The following is a 19,678-nucleotide window of genomic DNA, read 5'->3' on the forward strand; positions in this document are numbered from 1 at the left end:
GTGCTAGGATTACAGGTGTGAGCCACCACATGCGGCCATAGCTTCTTATTTGTGTTATGCTAATTGGTATTTGAAATTATACCCACAGCGTACCCATTTTTTAACAGTATCGGTCTAATATACTTCCACAATTTGTACTTTTTTCTATATTTTAATGTTTTAGTAATTAGCTGCATTTTGAACTATTTTCTAAAACATAATTAGTATCTTCATTGGTTATTAAGAAATTAGGCAGAGTTTGTCCTACAAATTGCTTAAAGGTTCTTAGAGACCATATTGTGTAACTTGATATCTTTATTAACATTAAGAAGAGAGCTCTAGACCGGATGCGGTGGCTCACGCCTGTAATCCTAGCAATCTGGGAGGCCGAGACGGGTAGGTCATTTGAGCTCAGGAGTTTGAGACCAGCCTAAGCAAGAGTGAGACCCTGTCTCTACTAAAAATAGAAAGAAATTATCTGGACAACTAATTATTTAAAAAAAAAAAAAAAGAAGAAGAGAGCTATAATAATGTGTTATAAATAATTTATAATGAATCCTTCAGTATTTGCCAAATGGTTTATTGTTACTGTTTCAATACAAAAAACACCTGAGCTTATTTTTAACATCTACTTTCCTAAATTGGTTTTTTTTAAATCCCCATAAAAGTAAAAATTATTACCTATTTTCTTCATTTATTATCAATCCCAGCTCTCAAAATTTAATTTCTCAAAATAATATACAAGCCATTTTTTAATTACTAAATTGAGTACTTGTCAAATTCCAATGTTGTTTCTGTATTAGTAAAATTATGAATATGTTGTAATTGCATTTACCCAAATTATACCAAATATTTATATATATAAAAATAGATATTTATATGTATGTGTAGAAAGTATTTTTAGAAAGGTATTTTAAGCATATGGAGCACTCTCTTAAAGTATATACCTCTCAAACCCATTTTTATAACAAGAAATAAAAATCAAACCAACCAAACAACAAACATGTTATAGAGAAAAGTCTGTAACAGTGAACACTAAGAATTTTAACAGTGGTTATTGCTGAGTAAAATTGCTTGTTATTGTTTATCTGTATTCTGTAGTTTTTCTATAGTAAGCATGTGTTAAATTTGTTTTTTAATTAAAAATAATAGAAAATTCAAAAACCATCCTTAATAATGCTTTTATAATTAAAGACAGTGCATTACAACAATAAATTTTGTTGTTAGAAACGGTATTGGCATATTGAAATTTAAACCAGGACACCTGAAATATATTATGGTTAAAATAAAAACCAAAACCCACTAGGAGACAGGAGACCTGAATTCCAGTCTGAGCAAATCAGTAGCCTCTCTAGGTCTGTTTTCTGATCAGGATAAATGAAAAGGAGAAAATTTCAGATTTAATATAAATAAATCTTCATTGAATTTATAATATTTGATATCTTCTACCATAAATTTGATAACCCTGAATATTCCATTCAAATGTGTAATTATTAACTTTTAGGGCATAAAATTATTTATAATCAGAAACATATAAAATTACTTGCATTTTCCTTTTAGAAATGTGCTATTTTGAGCTCTTTATGTTACCTTTAGCATTAATTGTTCTTTATTGCAAACTTTGTGCTCTAATGCTTAAAACTATTTTGTTATACATTTTAATGTTATTCATTTTATTGATATCACAATGGTGTACCCATCATGTTTATGTCCTAAATTTGTTTTTTGTCTTTTTTTCCCCCCTCGGGAAGCACCCTGAATCACTAAAGGTTCAGAGAGCTTCCAGTGTCCTAAATTTGATTGTTCCTTCCTTCTGGTCCTATGGTCCTACTGGATGGAAGTTCAATATGCCCTTACTATCTGGAGCAATAAATATAATTAATAAATAACTCAAACAGAAAAGGAAGCAGATTTTTATAGTTTTATCGCAATCTAAGTTTAATATTCATAGAGCTATACAGAAAAGTAGAGGACAACAAATACTGGATTTTTTATGTCATACTGAAATATACTTCTAAAAATATGATTGATGTAAGAGAAGTTATTTTAAAGAATTTTTTTTTTTTTTTAATATGGAGTCTTGCTCTGTCACCTGGGCTAGAGTACCATGGTGTCAGCCTAGCTCATGGCACCCTAAACTCCTGGGCTAAAGCGATTCTCCTGCCTCAGCCTCCTGAGTAGGTGGGATTACAGGCGTAAGCCACCACGCCCGGCTAATTTTTCTATTTTTAGTAGAGACAGGGTCGCTCTTGCTTAGGCTGATCTGGAACTCCTGAGCCCAAGCAATCCTTCCACCTCAGCCTCCCAGAGTGCTAGGATTATAGGTGTGAGCCAGCACCCGGCCTTTAAAGAATTCTTAATGTTAAAGTGATCAAACAAAAAATTTTAAAGACATGTAATTTTTTTATTTTTTAAGGTATTGTAAAAGAAACATTTTATAGGATTGAACATGTACTTATCTATAATATGAAAAAAGTGTAATAAAATAATAGCTACCTTCAAAGCTATTAGCCCTTCCTTTTACTTAACCTTAGAGTATAAAGCAATAGCTTTTGTCCTGATAACCAAAATCCTATGGGTATTTCCCAAGACCTGTGTCTTTAATTATAAGGCAGGGAGGAAAGGATAAGATAACAAACAAAAGGAATGTAACCTCAGAAGGTGAAATTATTTTGGCAATTTGGGGTCTGAAATATGAAGAATAGAGGCTTGACAGTCACATAATTTGAGATCTCCATCTCTAAAAGTATGATAAAAGTTTGAGTCACTTGTGGAATCTTTGAGTAATTGCAGTAAAATTCAGTTAATCAGAATTCTTAAGTAATTTTTAGTATGTATCAGTGAGTTTTCTTGAAAGACCTTATGTTCCAAAAAAAATTTTGAAAATTTAGTTTATTTTCACTCTGAATATTTAATTTCTAATGCAGAAAATATTAATTTTTCTAACAAATCTATTTGAGTACCTTCAATCTATGAGGTTAAATAGCTATATGACCTAAGTCCTGTTTCCTTCATGTTAAAACCTGGTTGAACCATATATTTCCATCAGATTTGCACACTTTTGAGAAGAGAAAATATGCTTTTAATATTCATCATGAGGACAATAAGAGCAAAATGGGACTATAAAAGGCAAGCCATATCAGATTGGTTGTGATAGTTAAATGGGACAGTAACTATAAGTATTGGAGCAGTGTTTTTAGTACAGACAGTATTGTAATTATTATTCCCTGAAAATGCCTTAAGGCCAGGTTCAAGAAATTAGGTATCATCTGTTTCTCTTAGAGAATTCTTGTCAGACAGGATTATGTAGTCAATGTGATGAGTCTAAAGAATTACATTAACTGTCTTAATTTAACTAACCAAATATTTATTTTCTGCTTACTAATGTGCCATACACTGGAAATATATGTATAAATAAGATAAAGTCTTTATCTTTGAGTAGTCACAGTCTACATCTGTAATATGTAATGTAACAATGTAAATGTGGTAGTTTTCAACCACGGATGCACATTAAAATCACAAATATGACTACATTAAAATTTAGAACTTAATGCCCTAAAGAAAATGAAAAGGCAAGCCACAACTCCAAAAAAATGTTTACAGCACACATTGACAAAAGATTTTATTGGTAAAGGATTTGTATGTGGAATATATAAATAAATCCTGTAAATCAGGAAAAAAATCCAAATAAAGAAAAATCAAGGCCGGGTGCGGTGGCTCACGCCTGTAATCCTAGCACTCTGGGAGGCCAAGGCGGGTGGATCGCTCAAGGTCAGGAGTTCAAGACCAGCCTGAGCAAGACCCCGTCTCTACTAAAAATAGAAATAGATTATCTGGACAACTAAAAAAATATATATGGAAAAAATTAGCCGGGCATGGTGGCGCATGCCTGTAGTCCCAGCTACTCGGGAGGCTGAGGCAGTGGGATCGCTTCGGCCCAGGAGTTTGAGGTTGCTGTGAGCTAGGCTGACGCCACGGCACTCACTCTAGCCCGGGCAACAAAGTGAGACTCTGTCTCAAAAAAAAAAAAAAAAGAAAAATCAAAAGAACAACTGCTCAAAGGATACAAACATACATTGCATAGTCAGCCCATAAACTTATGAAAAGATACTTTGTAATCAGTGAAGTTCAAATTAAGTATCAGTGAAATATCATTTCATAGCCAACAGCTGATGGAATCTAAGTTTCTATAAACATTTTAGAAATTCTTTTGTTATCTTTGCAGATTGAACATGTACATATCTATGATTCAGCCATTCCATTCCTAGGCATATACTCTGGACAAACTCTTGCAGACCTATACCAGCGAACATCACAAGAAAGAACTTAGTAGCAATGTTTATAATATTCCTCATTGGCTTTAAGGATAGATATTATAGCAACTAAACATTCAAGTTCAACTATAACCACTTAACTAATCCAAAACCTAGAAACAATCTGAGTGACCATCACTGGGAAAATGGATAAATAAATTATGTAGTCACACAGCAAAATACTACATTATTATGAAAGTAAATGACCTACAACTACATATAATGAATGAATCTTAAAAATGTAATGTTAAGTGCAAAAAGCAGAGTGAAGGAGACTACATACTATACATTTTTCCAAAACTCAGAAAGAAGCAAAACTAGATAATATTTTTCTTGGAGATATATGCTAAGACAATTTTTTAAAACAGGTATTTTTTTTTTTTTTTTTGAGACAGAGTCTCACTCTGTTGCCCGGGCTAGAGTGAGTGCCGTGGCGTCAGCCTAGCTCACAGCAACCTCAAACTCCTGGGCTTAAGCGATCCTACTGCCTCAGCCTCCCGAGTAGCTGGGACTACAGGCATTCGCCACCATGCTCGGCTATTTTTTTCCATATATATTTTTTTAGTTGTCCGAATAATTTATTTCTATTTTTAGTAGAGACAGGGTCTCGCTCAGGCTGGTCTCGAACTCCTGACCTTGAGCGATCCACCCGCCTCGGCCTCCCAGAAGGCTAGGATTACAGGCGTGAGCCACCGCGCCCGGCCTAAAACAGGTATTTATTCACCCAAAATTCAGGCTTGGAAATTGCCTCTGGGGAGGAATGCAGAGTGATAGAACTGAGAGCACACCAGTAGATTTAAAAGTATTGGTAATATAGTTCTTTTGTTGGGCAGTGATTTCATAGATACTTATTTTATCATTTCATATATACCCTACTATATTTTTGTATGTATAAATATTATATAATAAAAAGTTTCAAGACAGAAAAACATTAGGCAACTAGTCTGTTGCTTAACTGTATTGAATGCTGTTGAGAGGTGACCACTGTCTTGGACAGCATGAAGATCACTAGTATTCATGAAAAGAGTGATTTCAGTGCAATGGTAAGTTTAGAAAAAAATTGGAAGTAAGGATGTAGAGGCAGTGAGTATAAGCAACTCTTGATAAATTTTTCTGTAAGAGAGAGTAGACCCCAGGGTTTGGTTTTGTTTTGTTTTAAGGTGGAAATTATGGAACACCTTGTATGTTGTCAGAAATAATTCAGAAAGGAAAGCTATTTTTATTAACTTTATTATTTCCTCCACTAAACCATCTTCTATCAATTGCTCCTGCCAAAAACTAGGATCTATCTTTGATCACTCTCTCTTTTGCTCCTTTTTCATATTCCATCCATGACCAAGTTAAAGTTTTAAAATATGTTAATCCATCTGTGTCCTTCTCTTCATGTGGATATGGAGCATGTTTAGAGTAGACCACTGTGGTAGGCTTCTGCCAGCATCTTCGATGGTCTTCTATCTTCCATACTTTCCCCTGTAAGCCAATCTCTGCAATGCAGAGGGAGTGCTCTTTACAGATATCAATCAGATTATGTTACACTCCTAGTTTGAAATCATTCAATGGCTTCCTGTTGCTTTTGAAATAAAATCTGAACTCTTTACCTAGCCCACAAGGGCTCTACATGATTTGATCTCTGCCTACTTCTTGGACCTCATATCACATCCCTCTCCTTTGCTCACCATTTGAGCTACACTGGATTTCTCTCAGTTCCTTGAAGTAACCAAGTTCTTTTCTGCCTCAAGGCCTTTGCACTTGGTATTCCCTCTACCTGGAACACTTTTCCTCTAGCTCTAAAGATAGGGCTAGCTCCTTTTTAGAATGAGATCTCTACTCAAGTGTTACCTCCTCAGACAGGCTTCCTTAATCATGCTAACAGGGACCTTCATCATTCTATCCTATTGTCCTGTTTTAGTTTCTTTAGTTATGACATTCATAGCTGTCTGAAATTATATTTATCTGCTTTCTTATGTGGTTACTGTCAGTCTTCTCCACTAAAACATAAGCTTTGTGACAGCAATAATCTTGTTTTTTTTAAGCAATGTATCTTCAGCCGCTAAAATAGTGCCAAGCCCATGTAGGTACTCAGTATTTATTCAATGAATGAGTGAATAAGAGAAGGAAACTGCCTAGGATTTGTATCCTCTTTGACTGTGGAGATAATTACATATTTAAATGCATGACAATGAAGATCATTTCTTTGAATCATAAGTATACTCTTTTTCCCAGAAATCAAAAATACACAATTTAATCATAGTTTATTGTTCAGGATTTGAATATAAATTTGTGTATATTATATAGGTAGTTAATTTATAAAAGGGTAGAACTACAAAAACATAATCTTTTATTATTATCAATAAATCTTTTTATCATTAAACAGTTTTTAGTGCCTACTATATGGTCAGTAAAGTTTACTTTGAGAATTTGACAACTTTTAAAAATTTATATCTGTTGAACATTTGTAATGTCAAATATACATTATTTTAAAATATACATTATTTTTTAAGTGCCAAACATGTTTAGTATTATACTAAACAACTATACTTTTATCTTTTTCCAGGATATAATTGCTGGATTCCTATATACCATATTAATCTTAGCTGTCTTCTATCCATTTGTGGACCTGATTGACAACTTCAACCAAACTCACAAATATGCCCCATTAATCATCATCGGGCTTCATTTAGCTTTGGGGATCTTTTCTTTCACTCTTGACACCTGGAGCACATCCCGAGGAGACACTGCTGAGATTCTAGGAAGTGGTGCTGGAATTGCATGTGGAGCTCATGTTACTTGTAACGTGGGCCTAATATTGGATCCTTCTCTAGATATGTTACCTTTAGCTAGGCTCCCCATTACTGTGACTCTGTTTGGAAAAGCCATATTGCGGATCCTCATAGGGGTGGTATTTATACTAATAGTCAGAAATATAATGAAAAAGATCACCATTCCTTTAGCCTGTAAAATCTTCAGTATACCGTGTGACGATATTCGAAAAGCAAGACAGCACATGGAAGTTGAACTTCCTTATCGGTATATAACCTATGGAATGGTTGGTTTCTCCATCACATTTTTGGTTCCTCACATATTTTTCTTTATCGGTATCTCTTGATGGGTAAATATTGTTTATGATAAGAAAGGAGGACATCAGTTACTGATATCTAAAAATATATTCTAGGTAAAAGCCAGATCAGAGTTAGGCTTTTGCAGGAATTTAACTTAAATAATTATTTAAGTAAATTTGTAAGAGTCAGTGCATTATATCATTGCACACCCAGATATTGTTTTAAGTGAGCTGAGTTATTTCAGTACTGAGAAAATGATAAGTATCCATTTAGAATGTTCATGTAATGTTTGGAGAGTTTTGTGCTGTTATGGGTTCAAGTTATATATAATATATATTAAGGTACATAATATACAATTATATATCTAATATATGTTATATATAAAATAATATACCTAAGCTTTTTTAAACTGGGGGGGTATATTATAAAATCAGTAATAATATGCAAACAGTTGTGCCTGTTTATTTGAACTAAATACAGGTATGTCATTATTAACAAATATATTTAATGTTTATTTACTACGGGAGCCATTTCCTAATTGAATTGCATAATTATTAGACCAGAATGCATATGCTACCACACATTAATTTACTGCCTCTTTTTACACTGCCATCATCTTTCATGTTACCCATGGTGTTGAACATGGGAGGCATTTTTAATGGACCAAATTTTCAGAAAAACTAGTTTTTGGATTCCTTATTTCTTTTTTTTAAGTTCTGTACACTGTTTTGAATGTACTTTATTTGCATCTATTTTGGACATCAGTTTAATAATTCAGGTACTGAATTTTATGGCTTGCTAATTGTGCCTTTCTGTTGCTAAATTAAGAAATGCCATGTTTACTATGATATAAAAATAAGACGCTAACTTTATTTTAGGTTATATAATCAGGCAAATATTTAAAAAGTATATGTCAAGCTAATAGGCATAGAATTAAACCACTCTTAACTCTTTAGCTTTTATTTAGAAAGAAACGTGGAATGGTCTAAACTTTCTCACTAATTTATTGGAAAGCTAAATGGATAAATATTTCCCCTTTTTGTAGGTATTTTTCTGTGCATTGTAAGTTACAGGAACAAGATATATCTTTTTGTACATTGTCTTGATTGTTTATACTGCAGGTAGATATTTCCAATGAATGGGAACATAGTTGAAATTTATAGAGGGGACAATGCACACGCTTCATATGTAAACAAAACATTTTTCTAAATTATTTGGAAAGGATTAGATTTAGCACTGTTAACTTTTAATATCCATTTATTAGCTACCTAAGGTAAATTATAAAATCTAAAATTGGTATCAGTATTTTAGATCCTTTTCAACTTTTTTTTATTTTCACATTTGGGTATACTATTAAACTATTTTTTCTGTTTCTGCCTTTATATTTTGAAGTGCGATTGTAATTAGGTTAACATTAAGTTTATTTGTAGAAAGTTTTTCATAAAGAAGAGAGCTAACTTTCCATATAAATGAACATCAGGTATGGAATTACTGATTTTAGTGCAATATTTATGTGATTATCCAGAAGTATCACTTAAGGTGTTTCTATTTTGGACAGCATAACTATTTGAACTCATATTTTTGTAATTCTCATTGAGAATTTAGGGGCATGATAATTTTTACCAAAACTGAATCTGAAAATTTTAAATAAAGCAACTAAATTTATCTTTACCTATTAGTTAAAAGGAAAACATGGCATTTAGGAACGTATCAGTACATTGGAAAGTGTGAAAAGAGCTTTTCTTTCAAAATGTGTGTTTAATTAATTGAATTTTAGGGACTGTTGCCCATAATTTGAGTTTATGCTACCCCATTAATTTTTATGTCTAGCTTAAAAAATATTTGAAAATATTCCATTTCTTTGTGTTTTATTATTTTCTGTCCTATGACAGTTCTATGCTAAATGTATTTTAAAATAAAAGCCAAATTCAAGATTAAAGAGGGTTTTGTTTTGTTTGCCTTCTTGGCAATTGTCTATTTAATCGGGTAGAGATTTTGTTTGTTCATTTGTTTTTCTCACCAAGAAATAAGCTTGAATCTGGATGGTGGAGATTTTAAAAATATGTCCAGGATTTTCATTGTAGCAGACTTTTCCTCTGAAGCATTTTATTCAAAATCAAAGTACTATTTTTAGCAATAAAAGACATTGAAGAAATTCTTTAAGGTGGAAAGTGACTTTTAGCTTCATTTATGATTACCTCTAACATTGTATTTTTAGTGAAAAGTTTCATAATATTTCTTTTTTAAAAAATTATACCTAAAAAATGTGTCAGTAAAATCTGTGACTAATAGTATTATAGGTAGTTTACTGCTATTTCTTGAATGTCGGGAATTAATCATAAGACTAGCAACAGGTACTTTTTCAAGCAGAATAAAAACATATGGACATCTTATAATTTTAAAATGCCATGATAGGTGGATTGTAAAAATTAGATCTGCCAGAAACTAATTATAAGATGTAGTATAAAGCCTACTATAAAACAATGCTGCTTCAAAATTGACACAACTATTTTTATTTTGTAGCTTTCTTTACAAGTAATGTTTATTAAATGTATCTTTTTAAATACAACATAAAAATTTATTCAGTGAAATGAACAGAATTTAAAGGCAAATTTTTCTGTCATCCTCCTCACCAGCCCCTTACAAGCAAATTCTTACAAAACATTCAATAAAATTAGTAAATGCTAAAATGTTTTAAATATATAAACACAATTTTATATGACAAGATTTTTTTATTGCTAAAATAATTTTATTCTTGTTAACAAAGAATGTTTATTCTAGATTTAAAAACCAAAATGTTTAGGCATCTTATAAGGGCCAATTTTTAAAATTTAACTTGATAGTTGCATTAGATTTTGTGAAGTGGGGTTTTGTTGTTTGCTAAGATTTTTTGAGAAAGGGAAGAGGTAACAACATCTTGAGGAAAAGTAATTGAACATAGTGGATGTTACTATGCTGGATATTTTGTCAAATTTGAGTCACGTTCTTCCATTTCCTTTTGAAGTATACATAAGTTAAAAAAAACCAAGCTGGTAAAAGAAATATTTTTTTTAAAATAACAATGTTTAAGGAAATAAACTATTTTTAAACCTCAACTTGCTGACTTTTCCTAATTTGTCCTTCCCCTCCTCCTTTTTCCTCCAAATACAGAATTCTACATCTGATAGCAGTAACTTATGAGCAGAATAAAATGTACTTTGATAACTGCTATACTGGCTGTTCATCCTGAAAATTCTTAGTGATTGTGAGAGCTCTCTTGTCTGTAAATATGAAAACCAGATGCTTTCATTGTTCCAGAGAGCCTGTAAGAGACTATTTTCCCTTTTCATTATTTTTAGTCTTGGTGTATTTTCCACCAATATCTAGAAAGCCCATTCCCTGGTACAGCAAGCAACAAGATATAACAGAATGTCTGATGTTTGTTTTTTAAGTTTTTTCCGCCTATTTTCTAAACACCAAGTGAATTTTAAAAATATCCTTTCTTATGTAATGACATTTTCTTAGGGGATGTAAAATGGATTGTCTCTTTTTTTTTCTTTTTTTTTGAGACAGAATCTTACTCTGTTGCCCAGGGTAGACTGCCTTGGTGTGATCATAGTTAACTGCAACCTGAAACTCCTGGCCTCAAGCAGTTCTCCTGCATCAGCCTCCCAAAGTGCTAGGATTACAGGTGTGAGCCACCATGCCCGTCCTGGATTCTCTTTTGATCCTCGCAATAATATTACTTCTTCACATTTGTTGTTTATCCCTTGCCCTAAATTAGGAGTCCTTTTAATTGAAATCCATTGTAGTATATGTCACAGTTTGTGATTATCTTATTTATATATTATTTACTTTTTAAATTTTCTGTCTTCATCTTTATGAGGATGAAGCTCCTCCATGAGGAAAAAGAGCTTGTGCATCTATTTACTTCTGGATCCCTGGGATGCAGCAGGCATTCAATTAACATATGTTGCATGAATTACATGATTGCTCAATCCCTACACAGGCTTCAGTATGTGCATTTTCTGGGGAAAAAATTCTACATCTTTGAGAATTGATTTTCAAAGAGATCAATGATTTAAAACTTTTAAAATTGTTTAACAGTCTATATTTTACTTCTTGTTTTAGCTGTTTTAAAAGTTTAGGTTATAAATGCTTCCAATTTATCTGGTAAGAATCTTGTCATTTTTCAGGTAAATATTTAAGGTTTAATAATTTAATTTTTGGAGAGTTTTGCATGTAACTACTACAATACTCTATTGTATAGAATGTGATTTTTATTCAAATTAGTTGTAAGATATTACTTTGTTTAGAATTGAAATCAAATCTGAAAAGAAAATATTCTGTATGTGTAGGGATATAATTTTTAGTTTCTAGTAATGAGCTATATAAATGTGTTCTTGAGAATATTTTATGCAGTTGATCTTTACTATTTCATATAACAGGCTATTTCATTTAAAATTTTGAAGTGATATTTGTAATTAAAATTTAGATAAAATACATTCAGGGCTTAAATATCAAGGTTTTTTTTGGCTTAAGCAAAGTTAAAATGCTCCCTGGTGTCCAAAGTTCTCCAGGCCCAAATTTACAGGACTCAGTTGGGGTTGGTGACAATAAAATGGATTGCCCTACTACTTAAAGGGTTTTTCCTCTCTTTTGTCTGGGTTGATGTAAGGGGGAAAATTCACCAAACTCATTTTAATGGACATTGTTATTTTTGCTCATTTCTGGTTGAAATGCTGTGATTACAATCTTAAGATAGTAAAAGAAACTGAGTAATAATCCCACAACATTTTTCATTGCAAAATGTTTCAAATAGCTTACAAATAGGAATTTTAAAATATTTGTTTCCTGGCAGTATATTCTCAAAATCTTATTTAAGGTATTTATGGACAGAGGGTGTAAATTTTTTAAATAACATATAAATTGATTTGTGAATATCATTAATTGATTAAACACCCAAATATAACATTTACGTTTGAAATGTTTTATACCTTTTCTAAAAATAGTTTTCATTTTTCCACTATGCTGTATATGTTAGGGGTAATCATAGAATTATAAAATATTTTAGACATATCTGGGATCTTAGAGTTCACATATGGCAATTTTTTACCCAATTCATAAATCTCTTCTAAAATATTGTTAGCAGATAATGATGTGGAATCTTCCTAAATACTTAAACAGTCAAGTCAACTATAACTTTATGAGGCACTGTATTCCATCAGTGGAGAGTTCGAAGTGAAATAAGATTTTGGTGGGGCAAAGGATACATTTTAGGTAGAAGAAATAGGATGAACCAAAGCATGGAAATGGAACTATTTTAGACATCTTTAGCAAACAAATAGATTGCAGTTTGTTTGGAGCACGAAGGTATATAAAGGTATATAAAAGGGAGTAGTAGGTTATAAAGCTGAAAAGCTGCTTACAATGTCCAGTAAACAATGGATATGGTGAAGTGTTGACTTTCTTTACCAGTAAAAGAGTGACACTATTGCGCACTTAGCTCATGGGTGAGATTACACCCAACTTGAAGGTAATAAGGTAACAAAACTATTGTTTGACAGATAACTTAATTATTGAGTATTTGTGGGGTTTTTTGTTTGTTTGTTTTTTAGACAGAGCCTTGCTCTGTCGCCCAAGCTAGAGTGCCGTGGCATCAGCCTAGCTCACAGCAACCTCAAACTCCTGGGCTCAAGCAATCCTCCTGCCTCAGCCTCCCGAGTGGCTGGAACTACAGACACACACCACCACACCAGCTAATTTTTTCTATTTTTAGTAGAGACAGGGTCTCTACTACTCTTGAGCTCAAGCAATCCTCCCACCTCAGCCTCCCAGAGTGCTAAGGTTACAGGCATGAGCCACCGTACCTGGCCTGTGGTTTTATTTTCTAAAACCTGTGATAAAGGAAGAGAATTATTTGTTTTAAGTCTTGTTTACTTATTAAGGGGAGAAATAGGGCAATTTTATATATTAATCCTGGATTTTTATGAAAAAGCCCAAGGTCTTGAATTTTGGTCACATGGTATCATGACTTCTATAATTGCAGTTATTTAGAAGGAGTCCCCAGGAAGTTAGGAGAACTTTGGGTGTGAAATTATACTCCCCCCACCTTCCAAACTCTCACAAATTAATGACATACCCAGAAACTTAAGGACCTCGAAGAATCACGTCATGAGGATAAGGAAGAGTCTACAGACCAGCTACTCTTAGACCAGGGGCCTACGGTGTGTTCTGACTCCTGCATACTAAGGTGTTCTGCAGCATAGCCTTTAAACAATGCTTCTAGCATAGATAACCCCTCATAAATATGCTTCTCTAACCTCCCCAGTGGTCATAAGTTTTGGCACGAAAATCTGCAACATGACCAGCTGCATATGTCTTTACCCCAAAAGCTTGCTATATAGAAGATATTTTCTGAAGGGTGGGTGCTGGGATCCACCATCTTGCAGCCACCTGAGACAGCGCTTCTGTTCATAAGTCCCTATTAAATATTTTCTTTCTGAGAAATTGGATTTGTCAGCCTCTTTCTTTGGCTTCTCAGCTCCTTTGGCTTTTGGGAGTAGTTTTACATATACCTGCTCACCACAGAACAGTGTTCTTGAACTTATTTCTTATCTCACCGTACTTAAGAGACCATGAAATTTCCTCCATGGATTGAGATCAGAGCCCACTACACATCTGGCTAATCTCAGCTGCTGGAGACATGAAGATTGCAGCATGGGTGTAGGAAGGATGTTTGCTAGCAGAATCACAGGGAAACCACAAATATGGTCTGTATGTGTGAAATAATCCGCAATACACCCATGACCACCTAGTTTTTTCCTGATTCAATATTATGCAAAAAGGCTCTTGGCTTCCTAATTAGGTTGACTATTACCTATGAAAAAGGACATGATGACCACACTGTGTTACATTTGCCTTGTAATCAGGCCACAAACAAGTTACTAGCCATTGCAGATCTGCAAAGATAGCCATTCCACATGTTCCAATCTGAAATTCCCATTCTTAAGAAACCTTTGTTGATTTTTCCATGAAATGGCTTCATAAGTTATAAGGAAAGATTACAGACTTCTGTCTTTAGGGGGCTTTAAGCTGTTCCATGTCATAATTTGTTACACCATATTCTTGCCCTTGAAAGTCTATCAAAACTGGCTTCAGATTCTGGGCTTGCAAATAGTGGCTTTTCCCAAATCCTAATTCTACCACTTGATAGGTTTCTTTTGTTTGTTCTTGTGAAAATTTTTGTGTATGAATTCTATTCTGCATGAAGATGCTGGTGCCAAACTGGTATTGACTTTCATGTTCCCATTCTGTGTCTATTTTTTTTCAATAAATACAGTGACAACAGATATATTGAATAAAAGAAGTAGACTGAGGCCAGTAGGTTATGGAGAAGTGTTTAAGTGTAGAAGTCAGAGGACCAGGATTTTTATTTTTACTTTTTGTCTTTGGCTAAAGTAGGCACTAGCTCCACTTCCTATGATATATGATTTCCTCCCATATAAAATGGAGAGGTAGGACTTGATGTTCTCTGCAACATTAAAATTTAATAAACTCTCCTAGACCAAGTGTGCAAAAAGAAATGGAGTATTTCTATTATTTTTATTAGGATTCTGAAATTTAATACAAAAAAGGAATTTTAATCCACTTTCATCGAGGGCGTACAGTTGAGAGAACATGTCTTGTCATTGAAGCAACCTTCCCCTCTTTTCCTGTCTGTAAAAAGTTTGTATACAGCCCTCTAAGGAAATTACAAGTTTCACCAAAGAGAAACAATGAGGTAATTGCTCTAGAAGAGTATTACAGGAGGTTGCAAGTCTTCATCATAACTTTTGTTTGAATCACAAGGTTTAAAGTGACTGCTAGCTGTTACCTGATCCAACCTACTATCCAGATAGTCCTGAGCATTTGAAATGGCCCTAAACAGATAATTCTTTGTTTAAAAAAAAAAAAAAAATGGGGAGAGGGACAGGTTAGACACCAATGACCTCAGTAATTCTAAAATTCATTCAACACATCTCGCTAGCTCCAGAGAAGGATATGCAGAGGAAAAAGAAGAAAATCTCTCCTCATTCAGAAAATCTCATTCAGAACTAATGAAAAATAGAAAAAATGAGAATGCTGAATAAAGAATATAATATTACTTCATTACAAGCATAAAGCTTGTATGACCCTTGAAGAATCATGTTATATTTTGGAAAGTAAGATCCTTGTAATAAATTCAAGACATTTTAAAATTGCAAAGCAAAAAACATTAATTCATAAAGGATTTTGTTTTGTTTTTACAGACATGGTCTCACTATGTAGTGTAAATGTAGTGTAAATATACTAAAAATTACTGCCTTGTACTTTTAAAAACTAAAAACTAAAGCTCGTGAGACATAGTGAGACCAAGGTGGTCTCAAACTCCTGGTCTCAAGCAGTCCTCCAGCCTCAGCCTACCAAGTTCATAAAGGTTTTTTAAAAATAGCCATAACAAAAAAAATCACTACCTTCTTTTATTAGAACATTTCTAGAATGTAACAGTGCTTATTACAGAAAGGCATTTTTTTTGTTATTTCACCAGAAGTTCTTCTAGAAATCATGAGGTTATTTTTGAACATCAGCTGTTTTTCTATACAGTGAAAATATTTCACAGAAATGAGAAGTTACTTCGCATGAAAAATTGCGTAAGATACATTGCTGTTTTTTTAAAAAATCCAAATAACACGAGAACAGCAAAAGTCTCCTTTTTAGTATAGCCATTATGGAAAACAATATGGAGTTTCCTTAAAAAATTAAAACTAGAGCTACCAGTAATCCCACTGTTGAATATATATTCTAAGAATGTGAAATCAGTATGTCGAAGAGAAGTCTGCACTCCCAATTCATTGCAACACTATTCAGAATAGCCGAGACATGGAATCAACCTAATTGTCCATCAGTGGATGAATAGTTAAATACTGTATATACAAAATTAAATATTATTCAGCCATAAAAAGTATGAAATTCTGTCATTTTCTGCAATGTGGATGAAGCTAGAAGACGTTACATTAAGTAAGCGAGGCACAGAAAGACAAAAATAGCATGATCTCACTTATTATGTGAAATTTTAAAAAGTGAAACTCGTACAAGCAGAATTGTTACAGCAAGTGTTACAGCGAGTGGTCCCGAGGACAAACCGAGCGGCACACAGAGTCAGAGAATCAAGGTTTATTTGCCGGTGGGCTCAGAGGGGTCTCACCACCAAATTTTGAGCCCCGTCTACCCAATTTTTCCCACTTTTATTAAGTTGGGATGATCTAAGGGGTGGGGTCTCTGGTGACTAATTCCTGCCAGGTAACAGGTTAGTTGATGTGTCAGCTAATAGGTTAGTATTATGTCGATGTACCAGGTAATAGGGTAGTTGCTGCACCAGGTAATAGGTTTAGTGTTATGTTGATGTGCTGGGTAATAGATTAGTTGATGAGCCAGGTGTTAGGTTAGTATTATGTTGATGTGGGTCTTCCGTGAGGGGTGTGGGTCTCAAGTGGCTGCTGTGTTAAGTAATAGATGGGGGTTTTCCTTATCATTCCCCCCTTTGATGTCTTTATATGTCTATTATAGGGCATCATTTCCCAGTGGGTGATAGTCTCGTAAGGTCATTATGTGAGTTGTTGGTTTCCGGGTTATAGTTGTTTTTATAAATTTTATAACCGTGTTGAGTATGTAGGGGCCTATAGTGACAAGGAGAAGAATAGCTATTAGTGGCCCAGCCAGAGGCAGTAGTTATGAAGTCTATTGTCTCAAGTCGAAACCCCAGGTTTGTTTTAGTTTTTTGGATTTTTTTTTTTTTTTCAGTTTCCTGACTTTTGTGGTTATTATTTCTGTCTGGTTTATATAGTAGTAGTAGTATTTTTTCCCTAGGAATATACAGGTCCCTGCCTTTTCAGTAGTGAGTAGGTCTAAGGCCCATCTGTTCTGTAAGGTTCTTGTTGTTAGTGAGTTTAGTTGATTCTGGAGGGACAGTAGGGAATTTGTTACTCGTTTTATGTTTTTAGTTTTTGGGATAACTTGTGGTAGATGTTTAGGGATGTTTTTATGGTTTTTACTTTTGCTCCTATCCGAGTAGTAATTTTTCCCATTATGTTAGTAAGGCCCGCCTTTTCTGGGTGTCTGGGTGGAGGCTTAGTGTAGCTTCTAGTTGTTGGGTTTTAAAGATAGAAACATTTGAGGTGAGGAAGACCTGGGTGTAGGTCCCGGTCTAGTTTTCTGGGAGTTACTTATTATATGAAATTTTAAAAAGTGAAACTCAAGTACAAGCAGAATAGAATGGTGGTTGCCAGAGGCTAGAGGATAGGGAGTTAGGGAGATGTTGATCAAAGGTTACAAAATTTCAGACAGTAGGAAAAAGTTCAAGAGATCTATTGTAAAATCATGATGACTGTAGTTAATAATATATTGTATACTTGGTCTCACTATGTAATAATATATTGTATACTTGGGAACAAAAAGTTCCCTTTTGCCCACTATGTATTGTATTCTCCTCCTAGAAGCACTGTTACTAGTTTGGAATATATATATTCATTCTCTCTCTTTTTCTCTCCCTCTACCCCCACCATGTGTTTATATATTTACATATGTTGAAATATATAATTGTTGGCCAGGAGTAGAGAAATTGGAACTCTCATATATTGCCAGTGAGAACATACAATACTGCAGTCAGGTTGGACAGCAGTTTGGCAGTTCCTCAACTATCAACATAGTTATTATGTGAGCCTGCAATTCCACTCCTATGTTATTACCCAAAAGAATTGAAAATATGTATCTAGACAAAAACTTGTACGTGAATGTTCATAGCAGCATTATTCATAACAGTCAAAAAGTGAAAACAATCCAAATGTTCATCAAGTGATGAAAAGATAAACAAAATGTAGGAGGATATCCATACAATGGAAGAGTATTCAACAATAAAAATGAATGAAATACTGATACATGCTACAAAATGGATGAACCTTGAAAATATTAATATTATGCTAAGTGGAAGAAGCCACATACTGTTTGAATCCATTTATATGAAATTTCCAGAATAGGCAAATCTGTGAAGACAGAAAGTAGATCCGTTATGCCAGAAACTTGGTTGCAGGGAGAGAATGGGGAATAACTGCTAATGGGTATGGAGTTTTCTTTTGGGGATGCTGAAAATGTTCTAGAATTAGATTGTGGTGATGATTGCACAATTTTGTAAATATACTAAAAATTACTGAATTGTACTTTTAAAAACTAAAAACTAAAAAACAATTCTATGAACACCTTTGTATAAGTAGACCAATGCAAGAGTTTCTCTTGGGTACATAACCAAAGTAGAATTATTGAGTTGTGGGTTATGCACTTTTATAATTTTAGTTGATACAACCAAGTTGCTCTCCAAAGCAATTGTACCAATTTACACTCCCCATAACAGCACTTTTTGATTTGCATTGTTGCCAACACATCTTATTTTTATGCTTTTTAGCTTTTGCCAACCTTACAGATATAAAATGGTATCTCGTTGCTCTTATTTGTATTTCTCTACTCCCTAATGCAGTTGAACACTTTTCCCTCTATTAGGCTTTTGAGTTTCTTTTTGTAGCTTGTCTGCTCATGTATTTTGCTCATTTTTTAAACTAATGGATTGTCTATTGTCTTTTTTTTTTTTTTCTGGAAACAGGGTCTTGCTATGTTGCCCAGGATGATCTTGAACTCCTGGGCTCAACTGATCCTCCTGCCTCAGCCTCTCGAGTAGCTAAGACTGTAGGCACACCACCATGACCAGCTAATTATGCTGCTGCTGCTGCTTCTTTTTTTTTTTCTTGTATATTTGTGGTCTCACTATGTTGCCCAGGCTGGATTCTCCTTCTTCAAAGTTGATTTGTAGGAGTTCTTTATTCCTCATCCACACAAATTGCAAATATCTTCTCCCCATCTGTCATATGTCTTTTAACCTTGTTTGTCATATCTTTTTGCAGTCTGAATGCTTTTTTTCTATTTTGGAATTTCTATTTTGTAGATTTATTAATCTGTTGTATTAAAGCCTGCTTTTTAAGTTTTATTTATCAAAGCCTTTCCTACCTTGCAGTCATGAGGATATTTCCATATATTTTCTTCTAGCATTTATAAAATTTGAGGGTTTTTTTCATTTGTATATAGTTACACCATCTGGATTTTATTTTTTGTGTATGGTATAAAACATGGTACTATTTTTTTTCTTTACAGATACCCAATTACCCTGATATTATTTATGCACATAACCATGTCTATCACATTCTCTGCTTTATTTCCAGCACCTAGAATTAGTAGGGCTTGTTAAACATCTGTTATATGAAAGACTGAATGATTCTGCCTTAT

The 19,678-nt window shown here is 33.7% G+C and overlaps 1 protein-coding gene across 1 annotated transcript in view; it reads left to right on the plus strand.

Annotated features, from left to right (window-relative positions):
* Positions 1-9,290, plus strand: part of SGPP1 (sphingosine-1-phosphate phosphatase 1) — a 36,303-nt gene extending 27,013 nt beyond the window's left edge. Inside the window, exon 3 of the mRNA XM_045565907.1 lies at positions 6,847-9,290. Within this exon, the coding sequence (XP_045421863.1) occupies positions 6,847-7,398 (552 nt within the window). The 3' untranslated portion in view covers positions 7,399-9,290. The remainder of the gene's footprint in view (positions 1-6,846) is intronic.
* The last annotated feature ends 10,388 nt before the right edge of the window (positions 9,291-19,678 follow it).

The sequence above is a fragment of the Lemur catta genome, chromosome 1 (assembly GCF_020740605.2).
Source record: "Lemur catta isolate mLemCat1 chromosome 1, mLemCat1.pri, whole genome shotgun sequence".
NCBI lineage: Eukaryota > Metazoa > Chordata > Mammalia > Primates > Lemuridae > Lemur > Lemur catta.